Source organism: Furipterus horrens, unplaced genomic scaffold, assembly GCF_987537825.1.
Source record: "Furipterus horrens unplaced genomic scaffold, mFurHor1.1.pri manual_scaffold_3, whole genome shotgun sequence".
Taxonomy (NCBI): domain Eukaryota; kingdom Metazoa; phylum Chordata; class Mammalia; order Chiroptera; family Furipteridae; genus Furipterus; species Furipterus horrens.
Window position 1 is genome coordinate 175,366,512 of NW_028327173.1, and position 23,720 is coordinate 175,390,231.

Sequence of the window (23,720 nt, forward strand, 5' to 3'; positions counted from 1 at the left end):
TAAAGTGAGGAGTTCAAACTTTATCTTTAAAGCTATGGGGAACTATGAAACAACAGCATCGTGAAATCCACACTTCAGAAAGATCCTGTCCTTCAGCTTGCCCAGCTCCAACCAAAGGAGAAGGGGTAAGTTAGGAGGTATCTATACCATGGCTCATACAACACAGACTGCCTGTAAATTGATCAGTGGTAAAGCACCGGGGAAGCAACTGGCTACCAAAGCCCCTAGCAAGAATGTGCCCTCTACTGGAGGGGTGAAGAAACCTCATGGTTACAGGCCTGGTACTGCAGTAATTCTTGAAATTAGACGTTATCAGAAGTCCACTGAACCTATGATTCCCTTTCAGCATCTGGTGCAAGAAATTGCTAAGGACTTCAAAACAGATCTGCGCTTCCAGAGTGCAGCTAATGTTGCTTTGCAGGAATCAAGTGAAGCCTATCTGGTAGGCCTTTTTGAAGACACCAATCTGTATGCTATCCATGCCAAATGTCTAACAGTTATGCCAAAAGACATCCAGCTAGCACACTGTATATGTGGAGAACGTGCTTAAGAATCTACTATGATGTGAAACATTTCATTCTTTAAAAAGAAAATTCTCTCCTTCCTGTTACTAGTAGTTCTCAACGTTAGATATTCTTTCCCATGGGGTCAAAAGGGACCTAAGTCTATGACTGCAAATGGAAAATAGAGGACAGAAATCAGGTATTGGCAGTTTTTCCATTTTTATTTGTGTGGACTTTTTAAAATATAAATGCAGGAACATAAACTATTAATGCAAGTCAAGATGTTTCAGTGAACAATTTTCAGCAGTTCAACTCTATAAAAATATAAATAAGCCTGTTAAATTTTTCTGGACAATGCCAGCATTTGGATTTTTTAAAACAAGTAACTTTCTTATTGATGGCAACTAAATGGTGTTTGTAGCATTTTTATCATACAGTAGATTCCATCCATTCACTATATTTTTCCAACTGAGTTGTCCTACCTGCAAGTACATGTTTTTAATGTCTGTCTTCTATGCTGTTCCTGCCAGTTTGCTATTAAAATACATTAAACTAAAAAAGAAAAAAAGGAAGAAAGAAGGGAAAGAAAGAAAGGTCCTAGCAGCATGTGAGAGCAGATTTAAGGACCCTAAGAAATTAGAGGCAAAGAGGAGTTAGGAGTTTAACACATAATCCACAAGGAACATGAGGAAAGCCCAGCAGAGAGCGGCAGCAGAGAGACAGGAGGCCGCAGGTAACGGAAGGAAGCAGCGGTGTGGCAGCAGCCTGTGAACCTGCAGCAGGAATGGGTGAATTCCCCCTCGGTCCTTGCCCCCAAATACATTCCTGACGGAGCAAAGATTTAAATGTAAAAATAACCCAGGAAACATGAGCTTATGACTGCAAGTTTATAACTTCTTTATGGAAAAACAATACTGTAAAACAAAAATCCAATGACAAATGAAAATTCATACAAATCAGTAATAAAGAGGCAAGCAACCCAATGGAAAAATTAGCAAAGGCTAAGTGCAGGAAGTTTCTGAAAAGATTCAACCTCATTCTATTAAAGAAATGCAAATTAAAACAATAGGTACCATTTTTTTTACTTACCAGCTTGGCAAAGATTGAAAAGTGTGATGAAACCCAGTTTTGGCCAAAGTGTGGAGAAAGACACTCCCTTTATTATTAGAGTATAAATTGGTATCATCTTTTTTTGGAGAGCAATTTAGTATGTAAAAAATTTAGCTCCCCTTAACCCAGGAAATTTTACTCTAGTAACTTATCTTACAGGCAGACCTCAAAGTATGTGAATATATTAACAATATGTTCACCAAAGCATTTCTTTTTCTTTTTGAAAGTAGCCTCAAACTGTAGACTATACTTATTTATATCAAAGACTGGTTAAGTGAATTATATTAATCAAAGAAATAATACATAACCACTAAAAGGAACTTAAGACTTTTTGGACTGAAAGATATACAAGAGATTTTGATGTAATATTTTAAAATTTTTTAAAAATTGCAGTACAGAATGTAAGGTATGATCTCCCCAATTTTTTTTTTTTGGCTTTGTTTTGCTAATTTTAAAAAGCTTTGTGTTTGTGTTTTCACAGAAAATTTCCAGAAAGACAGTGAAAGAAATATCTAGTTTTTACTCTGGGGAATAAAAATAGAAAAGAAAAAATTTCCTTTTACTCACTCTTTCATATTTACATATAACTGGTATGCATGTTACTTTTATAATTGAGAAAGGAAAGGAAAGGAGAAAGATGCTCACTGTGTAATTTAATGCCTACCCTGCCTTTTAAACTATCTCCCCTTCATTCCTCCCTAAATCTCGTATTTCTATCAATCAGATCTGCTCCCTATCCACTAGAATATGCTTGCTCCTACCCTCTCACTTGCCTTTGCTTATGTATGTGCTATTCCTGGAGGAACTTCTCTTCCACTTAGAATTCTGCCCAGCCCTCCACCTCTGGGATGTCTCAGCCCTGTCAGGCCACAGCCACCTTGGCTCCTCTGAACTGGGAGCTCCACACCAGGCTCTTCTGCAGCACCTGCTGCCTCACACTCTGCCCCTCCCTGAGGGAACAGGCTGTGCTCTGCTCCTCTCTTTCACAGTAGGTGTTCCATAAACAGACTAACCATGGCTACCACAAGGCGCTGCAATTCAAAATTCAAGATTTAATTATGTTCACTCAGTATTCTAAGGCAAGAAAATTAATTTATGTTCAATGGATTTTCAGCAATAACAGGAATTTCTATTCAAACTAAGTTTACTCTAGAATTCTTACTAGAGATAAACCAGATCAACTCACTTCTGGCATTTTCTTGTTACTTAAGGCTTTACTGTTTGATATTTGCCTTCCATGGCACTGAAAGGTCATTCATTTAAAGGCAGGCATACAAAAAACTTCACATTGAAGATGAAAATGAACAGTGAAGTTTTGCAAAGACATTCAGCTTGCTTTATTACTCATCATTCCCTAAATATTCCTACTTCTTACAAGGAGTAGGAGTAAGCAGTTGAATAAAATCTTAGCTGCCTTTTCTGTTAAATAGACCCTCTATTCAAAAATTTTTACAATATATTTGAAAGTAACATATACTCAGTTCTTTGGCTTAGTGTTCCTTTTTTTTTCCCTTTAAGTCTTAATCCTATTAGTGTAAGGACAAATCTCCAGGCTAATAATCAACTTTTTTGAATTGTTTCATAAAAGCTTAATTATTTGAGATCTTTTCCTTTCACTAGGAAAGGAAATAACCAAAGATTATTCCTTCTACCCCCAAGTTACCATTTATTCCAGGATCTCACTGGATCACTCTAGAATCCACGTACATGAAGTGCTACCTATGGTCTACATAGTGTGGTCTTCTAGAGAAGGCTGCTTACCTTAAGACCAAGGCCTATGTAGTCTGCTAAACTTTGCAATAATATGAAAACTATCCACTACACATCTTTCACATATGAAGAGTCTGTGACAAGCAGCAGCAGCACCAGAGTACCTATATGGGAAAGATGCAGGTTTGGCAATGGAGATTATAGTAGGGTTAATTACCCTATCACCACCAATACCCTTTTTCAGCCACCCCTTGGTGCCACTGAGTGTAGATCACTGACAGGTGGCAAAATAATTCTGGATTTGTGTTAAGAGCCTTATTGCAGTGAAGCAATTACAGCTGATAGAATAACATCTTTCCATGGTGCTAAGCAGCTCTGTCTCGCTGCAAGATTGCTGACCAGGAGTAAAGTCAGACACTAGGGAAACTACACTTTTCTCTTCTACTTACTTTCTCCTTAATTCCTAGAGGAAATGAGTGAAAAGAAAGTAAAAAGTATAGCTGTGAAAAGCAGCTGTCAGATTGCTGGTGTTTTTTACAGATTCCGACACAGAATTGAAAAAGATCTGTATCACCGTTTTAGGATTGTGACAAGTCTCAGAGTCTAAGTGGACAAGGAGCAGAAACACATCAGAGCCACAGAATAGACACTTGATCACAAAGATTCATTTACTCCAATTTTGATCTGGCCACTATAACCTCAATCAAGTTATTAAAACTTAGCTTGGTTTTAGAAACAAGGAACAGATTGACAGTGACCGGGGGGCGGGGGGAACAGATTGAGAGTGACTGTGACCGGGGGGTGGGGTGGGGGGAGTAATGGGAACTAGTAGAAATGACCCATGGACATGAACAGGGTGGGGACTGACTGCGGGGGGTGGGGCAGGGAACAGCAATGGGGGAAAAATGGGACAACTGTAATAGAACAATAAAAAAATGAAAAAAACTTAGCTTGGTTTAATTTTTAAAGGGGGGGCACTTGACTGTATAGTCATTACCTCTTTCTTCATTTTGTTCTTACTCTTTCTCAGCGCACACACACACACACACACACACACACACACACACACACACACATACCCCTCCGAGGAGTTCCCCGGGACTAATTCTATACAGAGAAATTACAAAAAGGGATATTTAGAAGCATTAAAATATTGGTGGTTGGGCCCATCAGACATACATGAACACTAACCCTCAGGCTGACTGTCAGTTAAACATAGATTAGCATACTCTCCTTCCTAAAACCCAAATAAAAATAGTAGCAAAGGAATTTTTTAAAAAAAGAAATGAACACACAGGATAAAGAATGGAAAAGAAGACTGTAGCAGAAAGGAGAGAAATAGGAGAGAGGAGTGTAAGCGTTATCTTGCAATAGAGCTGAGAAAACCAAGAAAGGCACAGTCTTGTGTCTGCAGAGGCAACGACACCAGAGGGAACTGACTGGCCCTGGAGACTTCAGAGAGGTGCCTGAAGGCACCCAGTACCGCAGTAGGTAGGGTTGAGACCCCAAACAGTGCTTTGATTAAAAGTCCGAAAACAGTGCAGTGCAGTTAGACCCCAGCCCGGGTTTCCTCTCTCACCCCTCACCGTTAGCTAAACCACCCTTGAAGGATAGGAACTCAGGTCCTCTCCGGTCAGGGAAGGCTCTACAGAGAAAGGTGAGAGCTAAGACTTCAGGGGTGTGCCAGTGGATGAAAGACTAGGAGACAAGGGAGGAGGGTAGGCAATGGGGGAGTGAGGAAAAGGACCTTGGTATGTCAGGTCCTCTAAGTCCTCTACATCTGTCTCTACGGCTATACATTTTAAGTTGCAATGTGACTTCCATGTTAGAACCACACTGGTCAAGAAAGACAGACTGATGAGCATCTCACTGTGTAGGGTCAGATCCCATAAACCTGTTTTCCTATTCATGGCACAGTCATACTTACCTTGCAAGTTTGCTGAGACCAAGGACCTGCTTGTTAGGAAGGTAGCCGATATGGACCTTCAGAGAAGAGACAGAAATCATGAGCTAAGTGAAAACAAGGAAATAAGGAAGCAAAATACAGAATACTTGCATGTACTTCAACACAATGAAAATGTATCTTTAAGACTAATCTAGATTTAATCAAACCCAAGGAGGGGGTTGTTGGAATCTCCAAACTGTAGCCAGTTGGTCAGAAGCATAGATCTAAACCTGGGCTTTCAGCTGGCTTCTGAAGTTGGGGGGGGGGGGGGAGGCGGCAGGGGGGTCTTGGGGTTGGTGGGGCAGTCTTATCTTTTAGAAAGACATACTGGAAAAACTTATGGAAAACATAATATATCTAGGATTTGCTTTCAAATAGCCCATGAAGGACATCCCCTATATATAATAAGATTGTTTCTTTACTGACAATGGTTGAAGCTGGTTGATGGGAACATGAAACTTGTGTATGCCAGTCTTTTTATCTTTATATACATTTGAAATCTTCTATAATAAAACGTTTTAAAAAGAGAGCCATGACTAGTGTGGCTAAGTGGATTGAGTGCCGGCCTGCGAAACGAAAGATCACCAATTCTATTCCCAGTCACGGCATAATACCTGGGTTGCAGGCCAGGCCCTCAGTTGGGGCTGTGTGAGAGACAACCAATCAATGTATCTCTTGCACATACATGTTTCCCTCCCTCTCTCTCTCCCTCCCTTACTTTCTTGCTAAAATTAAATAAATAAAATCTTTTTAAAAAAAAAGAGAGAGAAATCACTACACATGAGAATACTAAACTTAAAAATGTTAAAAGCGTTGTCAAGGATTGTGAAGTGACTGAGACTCACAAGAGAGAATGTGAAGTGTAAGTTGGCAGAACAACTTTGGAAAACTAAAAATCAGTATCTAATGAGTAAGCAGGAGTATACCCTATGATCCTGCAATTACACTTGTAGGTATGTGTACCAAAAGAATGCTGGTAGCACTTTCGGAAAAAGTGGAGAGAGGAAAAATATAAAATGGAGTCATTTTAACCAAACTGCTAAATTATTAACATTATGAAGGTTATGATTATGAAGGCATGAAGAAACAATTCTTTTTCTTGTTTTAACTAGCCTGGGAACTTAAACTTTTGAACTTCCTAGTCCAATACCTAGGTATATACCAGATCATTATGTATCAATGCTGAACATACATCAAACCTGCAAATACCTTTCTCATTACCCCCTAGAGGACTCAGACACCCATCCTCCAGACCACCTGGTTCATCATGCAGACTGCCTGACATCTGGCTGACAACCATTCTGGACCAATCTGAGGGCTATAAATGCAGAACTGATTATTCTCAGGGACATGACTTTTACCATAAGAACTTTGACCTTTACTTTCTTCTTCAGAACACTTCTGGGATTAAGACCCTTAAATAAATCTTTATCGCTTATTTCTAACCAAACAAACAAAAACAAAAAAAACCAGGACTTCCAGCCAAGATGAAGGCCTAGACAGACACTCTGCATCTCCCTCCACAACTAAGAAGGAACACAACTACCTCAAGGCTAGAGACAACCAGAAGTTCCAGAAAATCAAGCTGCATGGAAGTCCAGCAAACAAAGATATAAAGAAGAAATACTTATCCAGAGAGGTAGGAGGAGCGAAGCCAGGGCAGAGAGGACACTTTGGCTAAGGAAATAAGACATACAAGTCCGGGAAGCACAGAGAGTCCCAAACAAGATGGACCCAAAGAGGACCACACCAAGACACATCATCATTAAAATGCCAAAGGTTCAAGATAGAGAGAATCTTAAAAGTAGCAAGAGAAAAGCAGAGAGCTACCTACAAAGGGGTGATTTGTCAAAAGAAAGTTTGCAGGCAAGAAGGGACTGGCAAGAAGTATTCAAAGTGATGAAAACCAAGGACCTACAACCAAGACTGTTCTATCTAGAAAAGCTATCATTTAGAATGAAAGGGCAGATAAAGTGCTTCCCAGACAAGGTAAAGCTAAAGGAGTTCATCATCACTAAGCCATTATTATATGAACTGTTAAAGGGACTGACTTAAGAAAAAGAAAATCAAAACTATGAATATTAAAATGACAACAGACTCACAATTATCAATAACTGAATCTAAAAAATAAAAACAAAATCCAACTAAGCAAACCAGAACAGAAACAGAATCATAGGTATGGGGATCATTTGAAGGGTTAATAGCTGGGAGGGGGGAGAGGGAGAAATGGGGAAATGGTGCAGGGATTAAGAAAAATAATTGGTTGGTACAAAATAGACAGGGGGAAGTTAAGAATAATACAGGGAAGGGTGAAGCCAAAGAACTTATATGCACGACCCATGGACATGAACTAAGCAGTGTGGGATTGGTGGAGGGAAGAAGGGTACTGGGTGGAGGAGAGCAAAGGGAAAAAAAATTGGGACTACTGTAACAACATAATCAATAAAATATACCTGAAAAAAAAAAAAAAGAGGAAAAAGAAAAACAGCACAAAATCCACCAAAACAAAACAGATAAATAAAGCATTGTATGTATGTATAATGGAGCAATATATAGCAATGAAAATAAATAAACTACAACAGTAGGCAATAACATCAATGACTCTTACAATGTGGAGCAGAAGAAACCAGACACAAAGAATACATGCTGTAAACTCTTTCCATTTATAAATACAGTCATGTGCTGCTTAACCAAGATAAGTTCTGAGAAATGTGTCCTTAGGTAATGTTGTTGTGTGAACATCAGAGAGTGCACTTATACAAACCTAGATGGTATAGTCTATTGCACACCTAGCTATATGCCATAGCCTATTTCTCTGTAGTGGAGGAAAAATAATTTTCTCTCTACCCATCTGGGTTCATAGCTAAGACATCCCTATAATAAAACACAGATTAATAGGAGAAAAACAAAGTTTAATAATATGTATACCTCCTGTACACATGAGAGACACCCAGGAAAACTGAGTCACTCAGCAAAACGGCCAAAGCAACCACCTTAAAACCCATCTTCAGCTGAAGACAAAAGATGTTAGGGGTAGGGGCGTCATTTATGGGAGCCTACTGGGAAAAACTTAGTAATAAGAGTAAGATGGTTAAGCAGATTTAAGTCCTTGTATTCTGAATTGATAAGAATTTCTAGAGATAAGGTATGGCTAAGCAACAGAAAACTTCCAGGTCTGTTAAAATCTTATGGGATCCTTAATTAACCTAAAAGTCCTTATGTCGCACATGACTATAGCTGGAAAACAAGCAAAACTAATCTACAAGGACGGACAAGGGATGAGTTAGGGATTAAGGAGGGCCACAAGGGGAGCTTCCAGGATACCAGTAATGCTCTACTTCTTTATCTGGGAGGTGGTACAGAATACCCACATAATTTGTGCATTTTTCTGTCTATGTTTTACTTCTATAAAAAATTAAAATATAGAGACTTCTGGCCAAGATGGAGTCCTAGACTGACACGTTCCATCTCCCTCCACAACTAAGAGGGAATACAACTACCGCAAAACCAGAAATAACCGGAAGTTCCAGAAGATAAGTGGAAGTCCAACATATGAAGTTATAAAGAAGTGGTGCTCGTCTGGACGGGTAGGAGGGGCGAAGCCAGGGCAGAGAGGTCAAGCTGTGCTGGCAGCAGCAGCAGCGGCAATGGTGGCAGGATGGCGGTAAGCATAGACACCCGAGAAGAGCCTGGGGAGCATCCCAGGCTGCAGACCAGACCTTGCAACTCCAATGCCAGGGAAGGCAGACCCCCATTGCCTTGGACTGCGAGGCCCAGAGGGGGTGAGGATGAGGGTGTGGGGGCTCCCGATATCTCAGCGGGGAGTGAACGGCAGGAGTCCATCTTGGACCCCTACCCCCACAGAAAATGCCACAGTGTGGTAAGAAGGGTCACTCAGTTGTGACGAGTGCATGGGGCTCCACCCCCTATAGCATAGGTGTGACAGCCCCACCCAGGAAGCAAAGGTAAACACAAAACTGTCAGGATGGCACAGATAATGATAGAGATCCCAATCACACAGCTGACCAGACAGCAAATATCTAATCTAATGAAGAAGCAGATAGGAAATCTTTCTGAGGCACAGTTCAGAGCTTTCGTTATAAGAATGCTTACAGACATAACAGCAGATCTTAAACAAGATGGGGAAGGAATGAAGGCTAGTCCTGCTGAAATAAACAAAAACACATAACAAAATTAGTGGTGAGGGAAAGAAAACCAGGGATCAAATCAATAAATCGGAACATAGGGAAGGAACAGTCAACCAGTGCAGAAAGAGGAAACGAAAAGTGAGGAAAATGAGGAGAGGCTCAGAAACCTATGGGACAGCTATAAGCAGGCCAACATCTGAATCATAGGGAAGATGTTGAGAAGAACTATATGCACAACCAATGGGCATGGACTAAGTGGGGGAAACAACCGGAGGGAGCAGAATCATTGGGTGGAGGGGAACAAAGGGAAAAGAAATTGGGACAACTGTAACAGCATAATCAATAAAGCATATTAATAAATAAATAAATAAATAAATAAATAAATAAAAATATTGAACTTTTAAAGAAGCATTAAATTTACGTAATTGTATTTACAACACTATTTCCTATAAATCTTCTGTTTGAAAATTATTAATAAAAAAGTCAAAATAAAATCAAGTTATGATATGAGGGAGGGGAAGAGGATGGACAACTCTAGATCCTAAACCTGCATGTTCTCCAAGGTATGTTTTAACTACGACAAGCTAGATAACATTATGTAGTTTGCATTAGACACATTTTTTCTAATATTGAAAGGGTTGGAAACAAATTAAATCTTCTAACACTCTAACCTCTGCTACAAGAAATTCTGCAATCACTGCTCCTGTCATATTATACAAAAGTCTATCTTTATTTAGTCAAAATAAAGGATAAAGGTTTTCAGAGCCTGCAGCAGCTCCCTGGAAAAAAAGGAGACTTTAATCTCATTACTTAACCTATTAACATGGTATTTATAATGAAATGCTTGCCCTGAGGGCCTTCAGGTACTTTGTTTTTATTTTGTTAAGTTTAAACTATTAGATTAGTCAGGTTGATGAAGGGTAAAGGTTTTTATGCAATTCTAAATATCTGGAATATTTGGAATTAGATAACAATTTTAAATATAATTATCCTAATTTTACAACTTTCATTGTGCCTTTTAAAATTGGGAAACAACAGAGAAAACCTTACCTTTCCAACAAATGGAACTAGATGATGTTCACACATGGAAAACATATCTATGTCCTTCACAATCACCATCTCATCGTGATCTTCATCAAATATAGCATCATTTAGGACATCTGTAATCAGAGGCTTGCTTTAGTAACATTTCCAATTTTATGAAAAGATACAAAGCAGAAAAAGTAACAAATCTATGGGTAAATATACGAACAATCACATTAATCCTAACTAAAATATTAAGTGAACGCAAATTAAAAGTAATTGTTCTTCTCCCACCAAATTAGCAAAGTCTTTTTTAAACGATGGGGAAAAATCCCTATGATATAGTATTATATAAAAATGCAGGATTACACCCTGGCTGGTGTGGCTTAGTGGATTGAGAGCCAACCTAGAAAGCAAAGGGTCGCCGGTTCCATTCCCAGTCAGGGCACATGCCTGGGTTGTGGGCCAGGTCCCCAGTTGGGGGCATGCAAGAGGCAACCACACATTGATGTTTCTCTCCCTTTCTCTCTCCCTTACCTTCTCTCTAAAAATAAATAAAGAAAATCCTTTTTAAAAAAAAAAAAAACCAAAGCCCTGGCTGCTGTGGCTCAGTGGATTGAGCGTCGGCCTGCGAGCTAAGTGTCGCTGGTTCGATTCCCAGTCAGGGCACATGACTAGGTTGCATGTCAGGTTCCCAGTTGGGGGCACAAGTGAAAGGCAACCACATATTGATGTTTCTCTACCTTTCTCCTTTCCCCTCTCTCTAAAAATAAAATAAATAAACAAACAAATAAATAATTTTTTTAAAAAGAGGCGTAAAAATACTTTTAATTTAAAAAAATGCAGGATTACAAATATATTTGCAGCATGAGAAAGGGAGGGGAAATAGAAAGTATGCAAAACAAAAGAGTGGCTATTTCTGATGATAAAAATGAGATGCTTTCAGTTTCTCTGTAATGGGTGTACAGAAAACTGTATCTGAGGAAAAAAAATCCTTAGTCTTCTGACTTCTGAGGCCAGATCCAGACATCTATAAACTTCACCTCTGCTTTAATTCCCCAAATAATGTTCTATTCTTATAAAACTTCTATTTATTGTATGCAAGCATCAGGCTTATTCTAAATAGCTGCCTTCCTCCCTTCCTAAAGAAATAAATGGTAGTTTTTATGTGTGCGCCTGCCCAGCTTGCCTTTGGGTGATGAACAGTGTTTTGTTTAATCTGTGGACCCCAGCACATGTAGCCAGAAATACAACAGACATTTAGAAACAAACCAGAGAAAAGCTTTATTCTTAAAAACTGCACTGACATTTAGCTAGCTTGGGAGACTAGAAGGACGACATGATAGGATGAGACAGGAAGAGAGCGGATGAATAGAGCTTTGCGACCACCTGTAGCTGTTTCTCCTCAGAAAGGCAGGCTGCAGAGTGAGTCACAGGGAAGACGTGCAGATGTCCACCCCCACAGCCTGGACTTCAGGCGCCCCATTGCTGGTGGAATAGACGCTCCCAGATATTGAGTCATCATTTAACCACAGTTAGCATCCCTTGAGTCAGGCTCTTCAGAGACACATCTGGCTGTGTAGTAGGAATGTCATTAGTGTGGTCAACAAAGTGAACATGTGGGGTTTAGACACACACAGACCAACATGACACCCCTGTTGAGAGAGGCTGATAAAATCCAGCAAGGAGAAGGCTCAGTGCTTTCCTTTAGGTAAACACTCCTTCTTCAAAAGCTGTCTTCTATTCTAATACTCTGCCCTAACCTTCAGTCATATTTCTGAAAGAAGTCTAAAAACAGATCCTTAGTGCTCACAAGAATATTCAGGATTTCTCCAAGATTTTCATGTAAATTTTATTGCCATGCTTAACTTACTAAAATCTTAGTTACACAAGGAATCTTTCTGAAGTAAAAAGAAAAGAAAAAAAAAAAAACAAGCAAAACTATTTTTTAAAGAAGAACAAAAAAAATTGTCAAACGTAGGAAGTACTCATTTGTTTTCTCTGGCAAAGAATGAGAGTATCCCCATTCTAAGCTCTGACAACAACCATATGGCTCATGTTAAAAGCTAGCCCTGGAGTTAGGCTAAGCTAGCATCCAGCTCCATCACTAACTAGCTCAGGCAAGTCACTCTATACCTCAGTCGTCTCACCTGTAAAATGGGCATGAAAAAGTGCTACTTCACAGTGGTACCCTAGGATTAAATAAGATAATCCATGTGTTTAGAACTATGCAGGTTAAGTGGCAGTTGTTATTATTATGACTTTAATTAAGATTGAGGGTTTTGTTAAATTATGTGTCCCAGGCACTCTATGAACATCAGAATTTAAAAAGCAATAGCTTGCTTTTAAAAAACAGGCTATAATAAAGGAAAAATAGTAACTTTACAGTGAAGAAACCTGGCAGACAGTATCTTAACCATGTAATCAAGGTTAATTTCACCAGTAATAAGACATATTTGATACTGCGTAGTTCCTGATACACAGTGATCACTTATAGCAGGTATTATGTCCAGATCCCCTCCCGCGAAGTAGGAACCTTACATTTATTCTATACTCTTAAACCTACGTAACTTTAACAACATACGTATACAGTATCGCAAAATCCTGCAATATAGCGAAAACTCCACACTAAATAATTAAATATAATATTTTTAAAAATCCCGCGATACAGTGAGGCCGCGATAAGTGAACCGCGATATAGTGAGGGACTACAGTAATAAGAAGGGCACATTACCTCTGTGGTATTATTCCCAAAAGCCTGTAACTGCAGTCTAATCACCAGACAGATGGAGAGACATTCTACAAAATACCTAAATAAGTACTCTTTAAAAACCACATGGACAGACTGAGAAGCTGTCATAGGTTAGAGGAAACTAAAGAAACATGACAACTAAATGCAATGAAAAAACTAATATCCTAATAAACTCTGTGGTTTAGAGAATAGTATTCGTGCCAATATTAATTTCTTAAGTGTTGATAACATTAAAGGAAGCTGGGAAAGGGTATACAGAAACTCTCTGTACTATCTTTGCAATTATTCTCTAAGTCTAAAATTATTTCGATGAGGAGCAGAGCAGAACAGAGCAGACCATGGAGGAGCAGAGCAGAGTTGTTTATCCAGAGAGGGGCCTGGCCCAGGGCTGGCCTACAGCCGTGCTGTATCACAATTCAGCTGTTTTGCGCTGAATCAAGTTTCCTTCTTCTCTGCACCCTCCCCCAAAATAAAGAAAGAAAGAAAGAATTTCAAAATAAAAACTAAAAAAATAGGCAATATTTACCAACTAGAATGTATGAACAATGGAGACTACTCAGAAGAACTACCAATACATGTACTAACATGGCTGAATCTCCAACTAAGTGAAAGAAGCTACATACATACACACAGAAAAACAATATATGAGATTCTAGAAAGGCAAATATAATGCTAGCAAGCAGACAGATTGTTTACCAGGAACCAGCAGGATTGGCTACAAAAGGTGGGACAGAGGATTGGCTACAAAAGAGTGAAGACCTCTTTGGGTGATGGAAAAAGTCTATACCTTCACCTATGCCTCTGTCAAAACTCAAATTGCATATATAAAGTTGGAGAATTTCATTGAATTAAAGTTACACTCAATAGATAACTTTTAAAAATAACTTTTTGAAAATACTCTATTATGCAACCTTTTGTGTAAAAAAAGTGGAAAGGGGGAAGATATGAACATATACACATACATATGGCTATCTTCAAAAATAAACACTAATAAAAGAATAAGTTAAACAGCAAATAAAAATGATTACCCATAAAGAATTAACAGAACAGGAGGGAAGAGACATGGGTGGGAGTGAGACATCTTTGAATATTATTTGTTATAGTTTTGACTTTGAAATAATGTAAATGTTTTTACATACTCAAAATTAAACCCAAAAGAACAAAACTAGTGACCCTCATGTGTCTTAATGCCTTGTGTGGTAATGAAACACTAATGTCGCCTATATCCCATTTCATTGAAATGAACCCAGCCTATAAATTTGACCTAGCCAAATCATTTTTCTTCAACAATAATAAAGTTCCCCTGCTATATTTATGTTTTGCTTCAACATATCTGAAAGCTACCATCTGTGACTAATAAGAACAAAACACTATCACAGATTGTTTTAATTTCCTGCCTGTTATCAGCAGCAAGAAGGTAACCTTGGAAACAAGGATTTATGGCATTCTATTTCCTACTGTAGGTTATAACCAATAAAGAAAACCAAAGTAGCCTCCAAAAGTTAAAGGCCTGTTTATAACAACGCCAAACACACACACACACACGCATGCACGCACACACACGCACAAAGCAGGAAAGTATACCTTTCTCATGTCATTAATGACAACAAATAACCCTGCTGGGCAGCACAGTCCCTTCCGAACAGCACAGCAAGGCAGGCCCACAGCATGATCACCCAGTGCCTGTTTAAGCACCCTTTGAAGCATGGGTTCTCAGACTCCCCCAGTGGGCTTGTTAAAACACTTATCACTGAACTCCACCCACAGAGCATCTGATTTAGCAGGTAAGGGTGGGCCTGAGAATCTGAATTTCTAACAAATTCCCAGAAGATGCTAGTACTCCTGGTTTAGGAACCACACTTTGAGAAACCCTGTTTTGACATATTTCATGGTTTGTGCTGCTACGTAGAATCTTCACACCTTCAAAATGCTCTTATTCGAATAAAATATGTATTAAGAAACAGGTTTCTGCTCGGTAGGGGAAGGTAAAAGGAAACTCCTGGGATATTACCCACAGAAAGAAAATTGTGTCTACTGGAGTTTCTTTTGAATGAGTGCTAATACGAATTAGCACTATCTAGGATATTTGGCAATCAGCATGAAAAATTAGAGATCTCCAAGGGAACCAGAATTTCATACCTGATGCTTCCTGCTGCAAGGGCAGTGTCAAAAGACAACAGAAGAAGAGTTGGAACATTGAATGGCCATCCATCCTAAGGGGTAGGAAAAAGAGAAGGGGGTCTCCCTGCTGGTTCTAGAACAAGACACAGAAAGCAAGACCTAAAAAGACATCAAGCCTCTTTGCTCTTGGCTGGAATTGAATCAACGCAAGGTGCTAATAAAGATAAGTCCACTCTGATTTATTGGATAAAGGTCTGAATCACTGGCCCAGACTCTCCCAACACCAAAGCCACATCTACCAGCATACAGAACTTATTTCATTTCACCTCTTTGTACCACTGTTATGTGTGCTAATTTCTCCCACCCTTGAAAGAAAGCATTGGAGCTTAATGCTTTAGAGTTGCCACACAGCGTCCTCTATGCCATGCACAGAGCCAGAGTTAAACATAGATCTTCCATTTTATCCAATTAATATGTCAGTCTTTACCCTGTGATTACTTCCTTAAAATAGATTTAAATAAGGGACTCCAAAGAAACTCATGCAGCCAAAAGAACATCAGAATTCCTATTGCAGCATTATTGATTATAGCAAATATTAGGACTCTAACTGTGCATCAGAAAAATGATTACACAGTTTGGGTAGAGTCATCCAATAAACTATGAGCAGCAGTGAAAGTGAGTGAATCTGAGCTGCATTTATAATTTCCTGAAATGACGTCCAGTGAAAAGAGCAAGTATCAAAAGCAGTAACAGATATGTAAAACATAATCCACTTAAATGAAGTAGAAACAATACTACATGTTGTTTTGGACATACACATAAAATGAAAGTATTAAAATAAGCATGAGACATCGGCCTGCGAGCCAAGTCTCACTGGTTCGATTGCCAGTCAGGGCACATGATTCAGTTGCACGTCAGGTCCCCAATTGGGAGCCCAAGTGAGAGGTAACCACACAGTGATGTTTCTCTCCCTCTCTTTCTCCTTTCCCCTCCCTCTAAAAATAAATAAATAAACAAAACAACAAATAAATTAATTAATTTAAAAAATAATATAAAATAAGCATGAGAGCTAGAGATCAAATTCAGGAAATTGGTTAACTCTGGATGGAGGGTAACAGGGTCTGTATTTCTTTAAAGTAATTATAGCAAAATATAAGAATTTGTTAAAACTGGATGAATGTTGATTAAACTCATTCTTTATTCTTTTCTTTGCATATTTGAGACATTTCACTAATTAAAAATTTTTAATTGAGGTGTATACACATGCTGGTGCTTTTTTTCCTGAGAAAAAAGCAAGAAACTAGGGTTACCTTTGCTTGGAAGGAAGGCCGGGGCTGGAGGAGGATGTCACAGGAAGGACACAACCTGCTTCATGCAACTCTGCAAACCCCTTCAGAAACCTCCCTAAATAACAGTCTGCAAATAAAACAAAGATTTCTGCCCTGCGGGTGGCATTAAAACTTTTTGCTTTCAACTTCCTGTTTGGAAAAATTTGTCCTAGAAGTAAGAACAAAGCAATGTTAAAACAAATTAAAAGAGGGAAGGAAAGCACTCTCTCTGCTTTCATTTCCGTTTACCTCTTGTTGTCGCTTCCAATACTCACAGCTCTTTGCACTTAAGACAAAGCTAACATTTGCAAAGCTTGGCCAAAATAAGCCTGAATCCAAACATTCCACAGACTAACATAATGGCAGAAACTAAGACGGGTTCAGCAACTGTTTCCACCACCTACTGAAGTAGACAGAGCCGCAGCACAGCCTTGATACGCTCCATGAACTTAACTTCATAAACTGCAGGTTTGTTAGCAGAAATGATCCCATGCATTGCAAAGAAGGTAAAATTTTGGTTGTTTTGGAAATTCCCATTTCTGTCATCCTTAGCAAATAAATTCCCATGTTGTTTTTAAATAATGAAAATGTAGGTAAGACAACATGGATGAAACTTGAGGGTATCATGCTAAGTGAAATAGCTAAACCAGACAAAGACTGCATGATCTCACTTATACAGAGAATCTAAAAAGCCAAACTCTTAGAAACAGAGCAGAGTGGTGGTTACAAGGGCTGGGAGGATGGGGAAGATGGGGAGATGGTCAAAGAATACAAACTTCCAGTTAGAAGATTAATAAATTCTGGGAATTTAATGCTCAGTTTTTAAATTATAGCCAGCAATACTGTATTACTTACTTAAAAGTTACTAAGAGAGCAGATCTTAAATGTTTTCACCACAAAAAAGAAATGGTAATTATGTGATGTGAAGGTGTTAGCTAACGCTATGACGGTAATCATTTGGCGATATGTAAGTGTATCAAATCAATACATCATACACCTTAAACTTAAACAATGCTGCATGTCAATTATGTCTCAATAAAACTAGAAAAATATATAGCTCAGACTACTGATATAAATGTACTGGCTGCCCTCAGAATAGTAGTAATGTGCATGTTTCATTCAGCAAATACAGTACGAGTGAGCTACTCCCATCCCCTCTGCTGGTCTTGTCATCAACATGACATCTATTGGTGAGGGAGAAGTTTTTGTATATGAAGTTATATTTACTAAAAAAGACTCTTCTCTGATTACAGCAGTAATGTTCACTGTAGTTTATTTATAAGACAATGAAATACAGAAGTGAAAAGATGGAAGCACATATAATCCCTCTACCCAGACACAACTGCTTAACTGGCTCTTAGGGAACCACATACCCAGTGGCAGAGGAAGTAGAATGGTAAAGTATAAGGGAATGAATTAAGAGAGTTCAGATCTGAGTTTTCATTCGAGCTTTCTGCAGACTGGCCTGGGCTAGGGGGTCCTCAAGGTAATTGGATGGTTTTGGAGAAAAAGTTTAATAGAACTCCCAGGTTCCTGACTTGCACAACTTGGAGTGTTGGAAATCCATCCCGAATTTCAACAAAAAACCCCGCCCCCCACTGGTCAGCCTTTGAGAGGCGCACAGTAATGGGTAGCAGCTTTCCATACTGAGGTAGGGAAAAGCACCTGTTTTAAACTACTCAGATTTATTCATTGATAAAACTGAAGGCTGCCAAAGAACTCTCACTCTGGTTTCAGTTTACTACTATGAAAATTTGTGGTAGACTAGAATTAGAGCCTTAGCAGGCTATCTAAGGAAGGAAACAATGTGTATATTCAAGGAATCATTAAGGAAAAAGAAGCATACGTGCCAAATTTAGTTTTTTAATTGGATAATTTTGTATATCTTTCACAATCCAGCTGTTAAACTGAAAATGGAATTTACAAAACAGATGGTGGTAACGAGGTCTGGTTCACAGCAGTTCTAAAGAAAGAACACGCCAATCTAATAAATTATGCTTTTGCTTCAAAAGCCTTTACCATTCTACATTCACTTATGCCATGAGATTTCACACAGATTAATATTATGGACCCATCTGTAATTCTACCTGATAAATATGTACCAACAGGGTGTGCAAGCCACCATCTTTAGTGACAAATGATTATGGGCAAAGGGATCATCTTTTACAACAGTGGCTCCCAAATAAGGCCAACCATAGGGAACTTTGGAAACTACAGCTTCCAAAGCCACCCTGAGAAAGTCTGATTCACTAGATGTGGGGGTCAACCCAGGACTATGGCTTTTAAAGATCCAAGCAATTCTGATGTCCAGTCAGGCTGGCAGCACAGGTTCTTGAGGGATGAGAGAGATGAGGGTTGGGAATAGACCCAGTCTGGCCCTACCTAGCTAAACAGTGGACAATATAATTCCTCACCAAATTGTTACAGAAACAGGGGAGTCCAAAAACAAACCTCAGGAGTTTGTGGCTGGGAGATAGGGAGCAGGAAGCAGCTTTCAGGATGCCCTTGCATGCCTGGAGCTAGTGGCTGGATACATTGTTGCAAAGATCCGCTTTACTTCCAAGACTCAGGAAGATGGGAGGGATCTTGGACTGTGGGCTGATACAGAAGAAGCAGACAGAGCCTTAGGAGGGTTCTGTGAATGGTCAGAACGGTTTGCAACACCCACTGCGTGAGAGGACGCAGGGGGAGAGAGGAGGCAGGGAGGAAGAGAGAAGGAGCTGCGGACATTTTGGGCTGGCTCTGGCTCTAGGAGGCTCTCTCTCTCAGGCTCTCTCTGGCCCTCACGCCCTTACTCTCTGGCTCTTATGGGCTCCCTCCATGTGGATTGGAGAAGGGATCTCCAGGCGGCTTTAAGAAGAGGCTCTTGCCAGGCTGCTTTGAGAAGGAGAGGAGATCCATGCGGTTGCAGGAAGCAGGCAGTTTGCAAGGAGGCTGAGAATCCAGGCGGTCCTGCATTGAGAGCTGGAGGGCACCACAGCACAGAAAGGACCTCCCCAATCAGAACTGAGTGACTGGCAGCTACTGGTAAAGCTGAACTGTGCCTAGGAAGTAGGGAAACGGTGTTTCTGACTTCCGTAAGACTGGCCAGGTCTGGGAGGGGGAGGCAGGACTTTGTGTAAATAAACAATTCTTTTCCTTTTCACCAAACTCTGGTATTCAGAGTTATGATTCTGGCGGCGGGCAATCGGACCCCTAACTAAACAGCCCATGGGTTCTGTTTCAATCGGAGCAGCCCAGGGGTTCTGTTACAAAATCAGAGGGTGACAATTCCTGCGGAATACTGTGAGGTCTGCACACGAACTGAAAAAAAGGAAGCTTGGCACGGAGACTGAGGTTGGGATCGGGAGTGACAAGAGGGAGATGAGGGGAAGAAGCTGGAGCCAACGTTCCTTATAGCAGGCAGCAAAAAGGAACCAGTGAAAAACAAAGGAAGGAGGACCTTTGGTGGGCAGAGGGGGCGGGAAATGGGGACATCTGTAATTGTGTCGACAATAAAAAGAAAAAACAACATTAAAAACAAAAAGAAAGAAAGTTGTAGCCCCTACTTTGCAACAGTTTTCTACATTAGTAATTGTGAACAGCCAAGGTGGGGAGGAGCACTACAAATTGAGCAATGGTGTAAGTATACGCATATACACCTGAAACCTATATCTTTATTAACCAATGTCACCCCAACAAACTCAATAAAAATTATAGAAAAAAGAGAGGGAAGTCAGATTTGAAGCTCAAAAAAACAAAACAAAACAAAAAACTGAACCAGAATAGCCACTTCTGGAACACTTTCTGTTATTGGTCAGGATTTTTAGATAGTTAGAACCTGATCCTAAGCCTAATGTGGGCTTGATTCTGGAAAGTAAATCTTTTCACAACTGCCTCAATGCACAGAATTCTCTAAAGTCTTTTGTTTGCATGGTCACACACACTGTGTTTAAATGTTCCAGTATCTAATATGGCCATGGTAGTTTTGATAACCAGTCATTTTTTCCCCATCTTTAGAAACCTAACTAGGAACACCATACTCAACAGGTCTCAAGCTCCTATGCGTGCCAATGAACATTCTTTCTGTTTCATACTCGAATGCTGTACACATATTTTGGATCGTATATTGTGCTTGTGCATTTACGCTTTGATTCATAGTAGCTTCTCATGTTATGGAATTGATTTGCATTGAACACAAACTGTAAATAAAAAGAACTGGCTGAATAATAATAATAAACTTGCTGCCATCAGGCTTCTGGTTATGTATTTCCAGAATTGGAATCGCTGGGTCACAAAGCAGTTCCCTTTTTAATTTTGTGAGGTATCTCCATACTGCTTTCCACAGTGGCTGCACCAGCCTGCATTCCCACCAGCAGGGCAAGAGGGTTGCCCTTTCTCCACATCCTCCCCAGCACTTGTTATCTGTTGATATATTGATGATAGCCATTCTGACAGGTGCAAGGTGATATCTCATTGTGGTTTTAAATTGCATTTCTCTGATGACTAGTGATGTTGAGCATATTTTCATATGTCTATGGGCCACCTTATGTCCTCTTTGGAGAAGTGTCTATTCCAGTCCTTTGCTCATTTATTTCAATTGGATTGTTTGGGGTTTTTGGTGTTGAGTTGAATAAGTTCCTTGTAAATTTTGGATATTAACCCATTATCAGATATATCACTGGTGAATATGGTCTCCCATTCAGTGGGCTATATTTTCATTTTGTTAATGGTTTTTTTTTGCTGTACAAACCTTTTTAGTTTGATGTAGTCCCATTTATTTATTTTTTGTTTCCCCTGCTTCACAGTTTTTTAAAAAAGTATGTACAGAAAGAGTATAAATTTTTTTCTAAATTTAATGTAGGTAAGCTTCCAGTCCTCACTCTCCAAATACAATTTACAGTTTTGGCTCCTTCACACATTTACCTTTTCAATTTTAAGATTTGTCAATTTTACCTTCAAAACAGGCCACTTTTTTTACTGTAACAAGTACTTAACATATGCAGAAATAAAATCATTTTGGAATTAGTTGAGGTCTGTGTACTTCTACTCTTTGGAATTAGTTTAGCTAAATGACTCCGGTGCTCTGGTTGAATAGGAATAGGTGATAAGTATACAAGCAAAATTAACTCATTAGGCTTGCATTTGGGGTCAATTTCAATCCCTCATTGCTCTAGCACATATCAGTTACTACACAAAAAGTCAAATTCAATGTCAAATCCAGAGCCTCAGAGGAAACAGTTCAGTTCCCAAGAGAACAGTGGTAGCTTACAATGTAAAACTTCATCTAGAGTTAACAATACACTGAGGATTTACAGAAACACCTGGAAGTTCCTTCTAATGTACATATAAATAGAACCCTGGAAGCTTTTTGCATTACCTGTTTTGTGGCCTTACAACTGTAATGAACCAAAGGAAGCCTGACTCTTCCAAATCCCATCCTTCAGCTCTAGATAAGATAAAATATTGATTTGATGTGTCCATACTTCTTTAGACATATTTACAAAAATCATCTCTGAACTAGTTTTAGATGTGTCTCTCTTCATCTTGTACATGAAACTCTAGCAGATCTGATATTGGCATTTATCATCTAGTCAAACTCTGTACATGCTCTTCAAAGCAATCAAATTGGGGGCCCCTGACCTTTTCTGTGTCAATAAAATTAGATGTGGAATTAGCAGATTCAATGAAGATCTGTTTTTTCTCTTGTCACACTGCATATCTAGAGGCCATTTTGATGGGGTTTAGCAGATGAAGAAGTTTAAACATTTCCTGGCTCAAATCTCTTTACAATAGAGATGTAGAAAACAACAAAATCGTGAAGAGACTGGTTGTTGACAGCAGAGCGCTGCCGCTTGCCTTGGTGGTGACATTCGCTGGACCTGGGGTAGTCAAGGTATCGTGGAAAGTGTTACAGCAGTTGTTTGATTTGAATAAATCTTCATGGGTAGGAGCAGCACCAGAAGCTGCAGCCTGGGTCTGTGGCGCATCTCACTGAATGCCCGGTGCATGGCGAACCCCTGGCTCCCAGCAGGTGAGGCAAGGTCAGCAGCAAGTTTTATTAATCAGAGTAATACTTGGTTATGAAAGTGACTAATGCTAAATAAATTCTGGTTATTTTTATTAGATAATTTCTCACCTATATACTTAAACTGTCAGCCTATCCAGTGTCCATTAAACATTGTAAAAAATATTAAAATTCTTGTTTTTCCATTGCATGCAAATTGAAAAAAGGGATGTACCATCTCTTTGTTGTATGTTGGATTATGTAGGAAATATTTGTGAACAATTCAAAAACAAGGTGAAAAAAGTTTATGTGGGTGTTTTGTGTAGTGTCTTGACATTTGTTATTAAAACTTAAAAGTTCACTTCGAAATAAAATTACCAAAATGCTAGATTTGATGTGTGCTCAATCTGAGCAAGGGTTGATAGACACCTGTAAAATTTGTTTAAAACACTCCTCTTGTACCCTGGCCAGGTAACTCAGTTGGTTAGAACATTGTCCAAGGTTGCAGGTTCACTCCCCAGTCAGGGCACATACAAGAATCAACCAACGAATGCAGAAATAAGTGGAACAACAAGTTGATGTTCTTTCTCTTCCCCCAAGACCTTTCTCTCCTTCCTCTGTCTCTCTAAAATCAATCAATAATCTCAAAAAATATGTCCCTCTTGTAAGGAAATATAAGAATTTAAATTTTAAAAAAGTTGTACCCATATCCTAGAAAAGCCATTTAAGAAACCCGTTGGGTCCTGTAGCCAACTCACTAGAACTCAGTTTCAAGGATAACGTGACCAAGTTTTCACAGAAGGTCCTGTACTAGTTTCTGAGCTGGACACAAAATATATCAAACTATGACCTCAAGAAACTTAAGATCTTAGGAAATAAGAAGCTTATATGTAAAAATATTTGGAGAATGACTAGGACCTAAACTACAAAAGCAATAGATTATATAAAGGAAAAATTATGGGCTGAGAGAAACAATATGGCTGTGTTGAAGATACGGATTTGACCCGGCCCTTAAGGATGAATGGGAGGAGAGGAGGAAAGAGTCTTCTAGGGGAGGTAAGGAAGAGAGGTACCTTATGAGATAAAATACAGAA

At 39.3% G+C, this 23,720-nt stretch overlaps 1 protein-coding gene across 1 annotated transcript in view; it reads right to left on the minus strand.

Annotated features, from left to right (window-relative positions):
• Nucleotides 1-23,720, minus strand: part of GCH1 (GTP cyclohydrolase 1) — a 44,052-nt gene that overhangs the window by 6,298 nt on the left and 14,034 nt on the right. The window contains exons 2-3 of the mRNA XM_090270907.1: nt 10,467-10,576; nt 5,251-5,306 (exon numbers count right to left, since the gene is read on the minus strand). Coding sequence (XP_090127033.1) covers nt 5,251-5,306; nt 10,467-10,576 — 166 coding nt within the window. The remainder of the gene's footprint in view (nt 1-5,250; nt 5,307-10,466; nt 10,577-23,720) is intronic.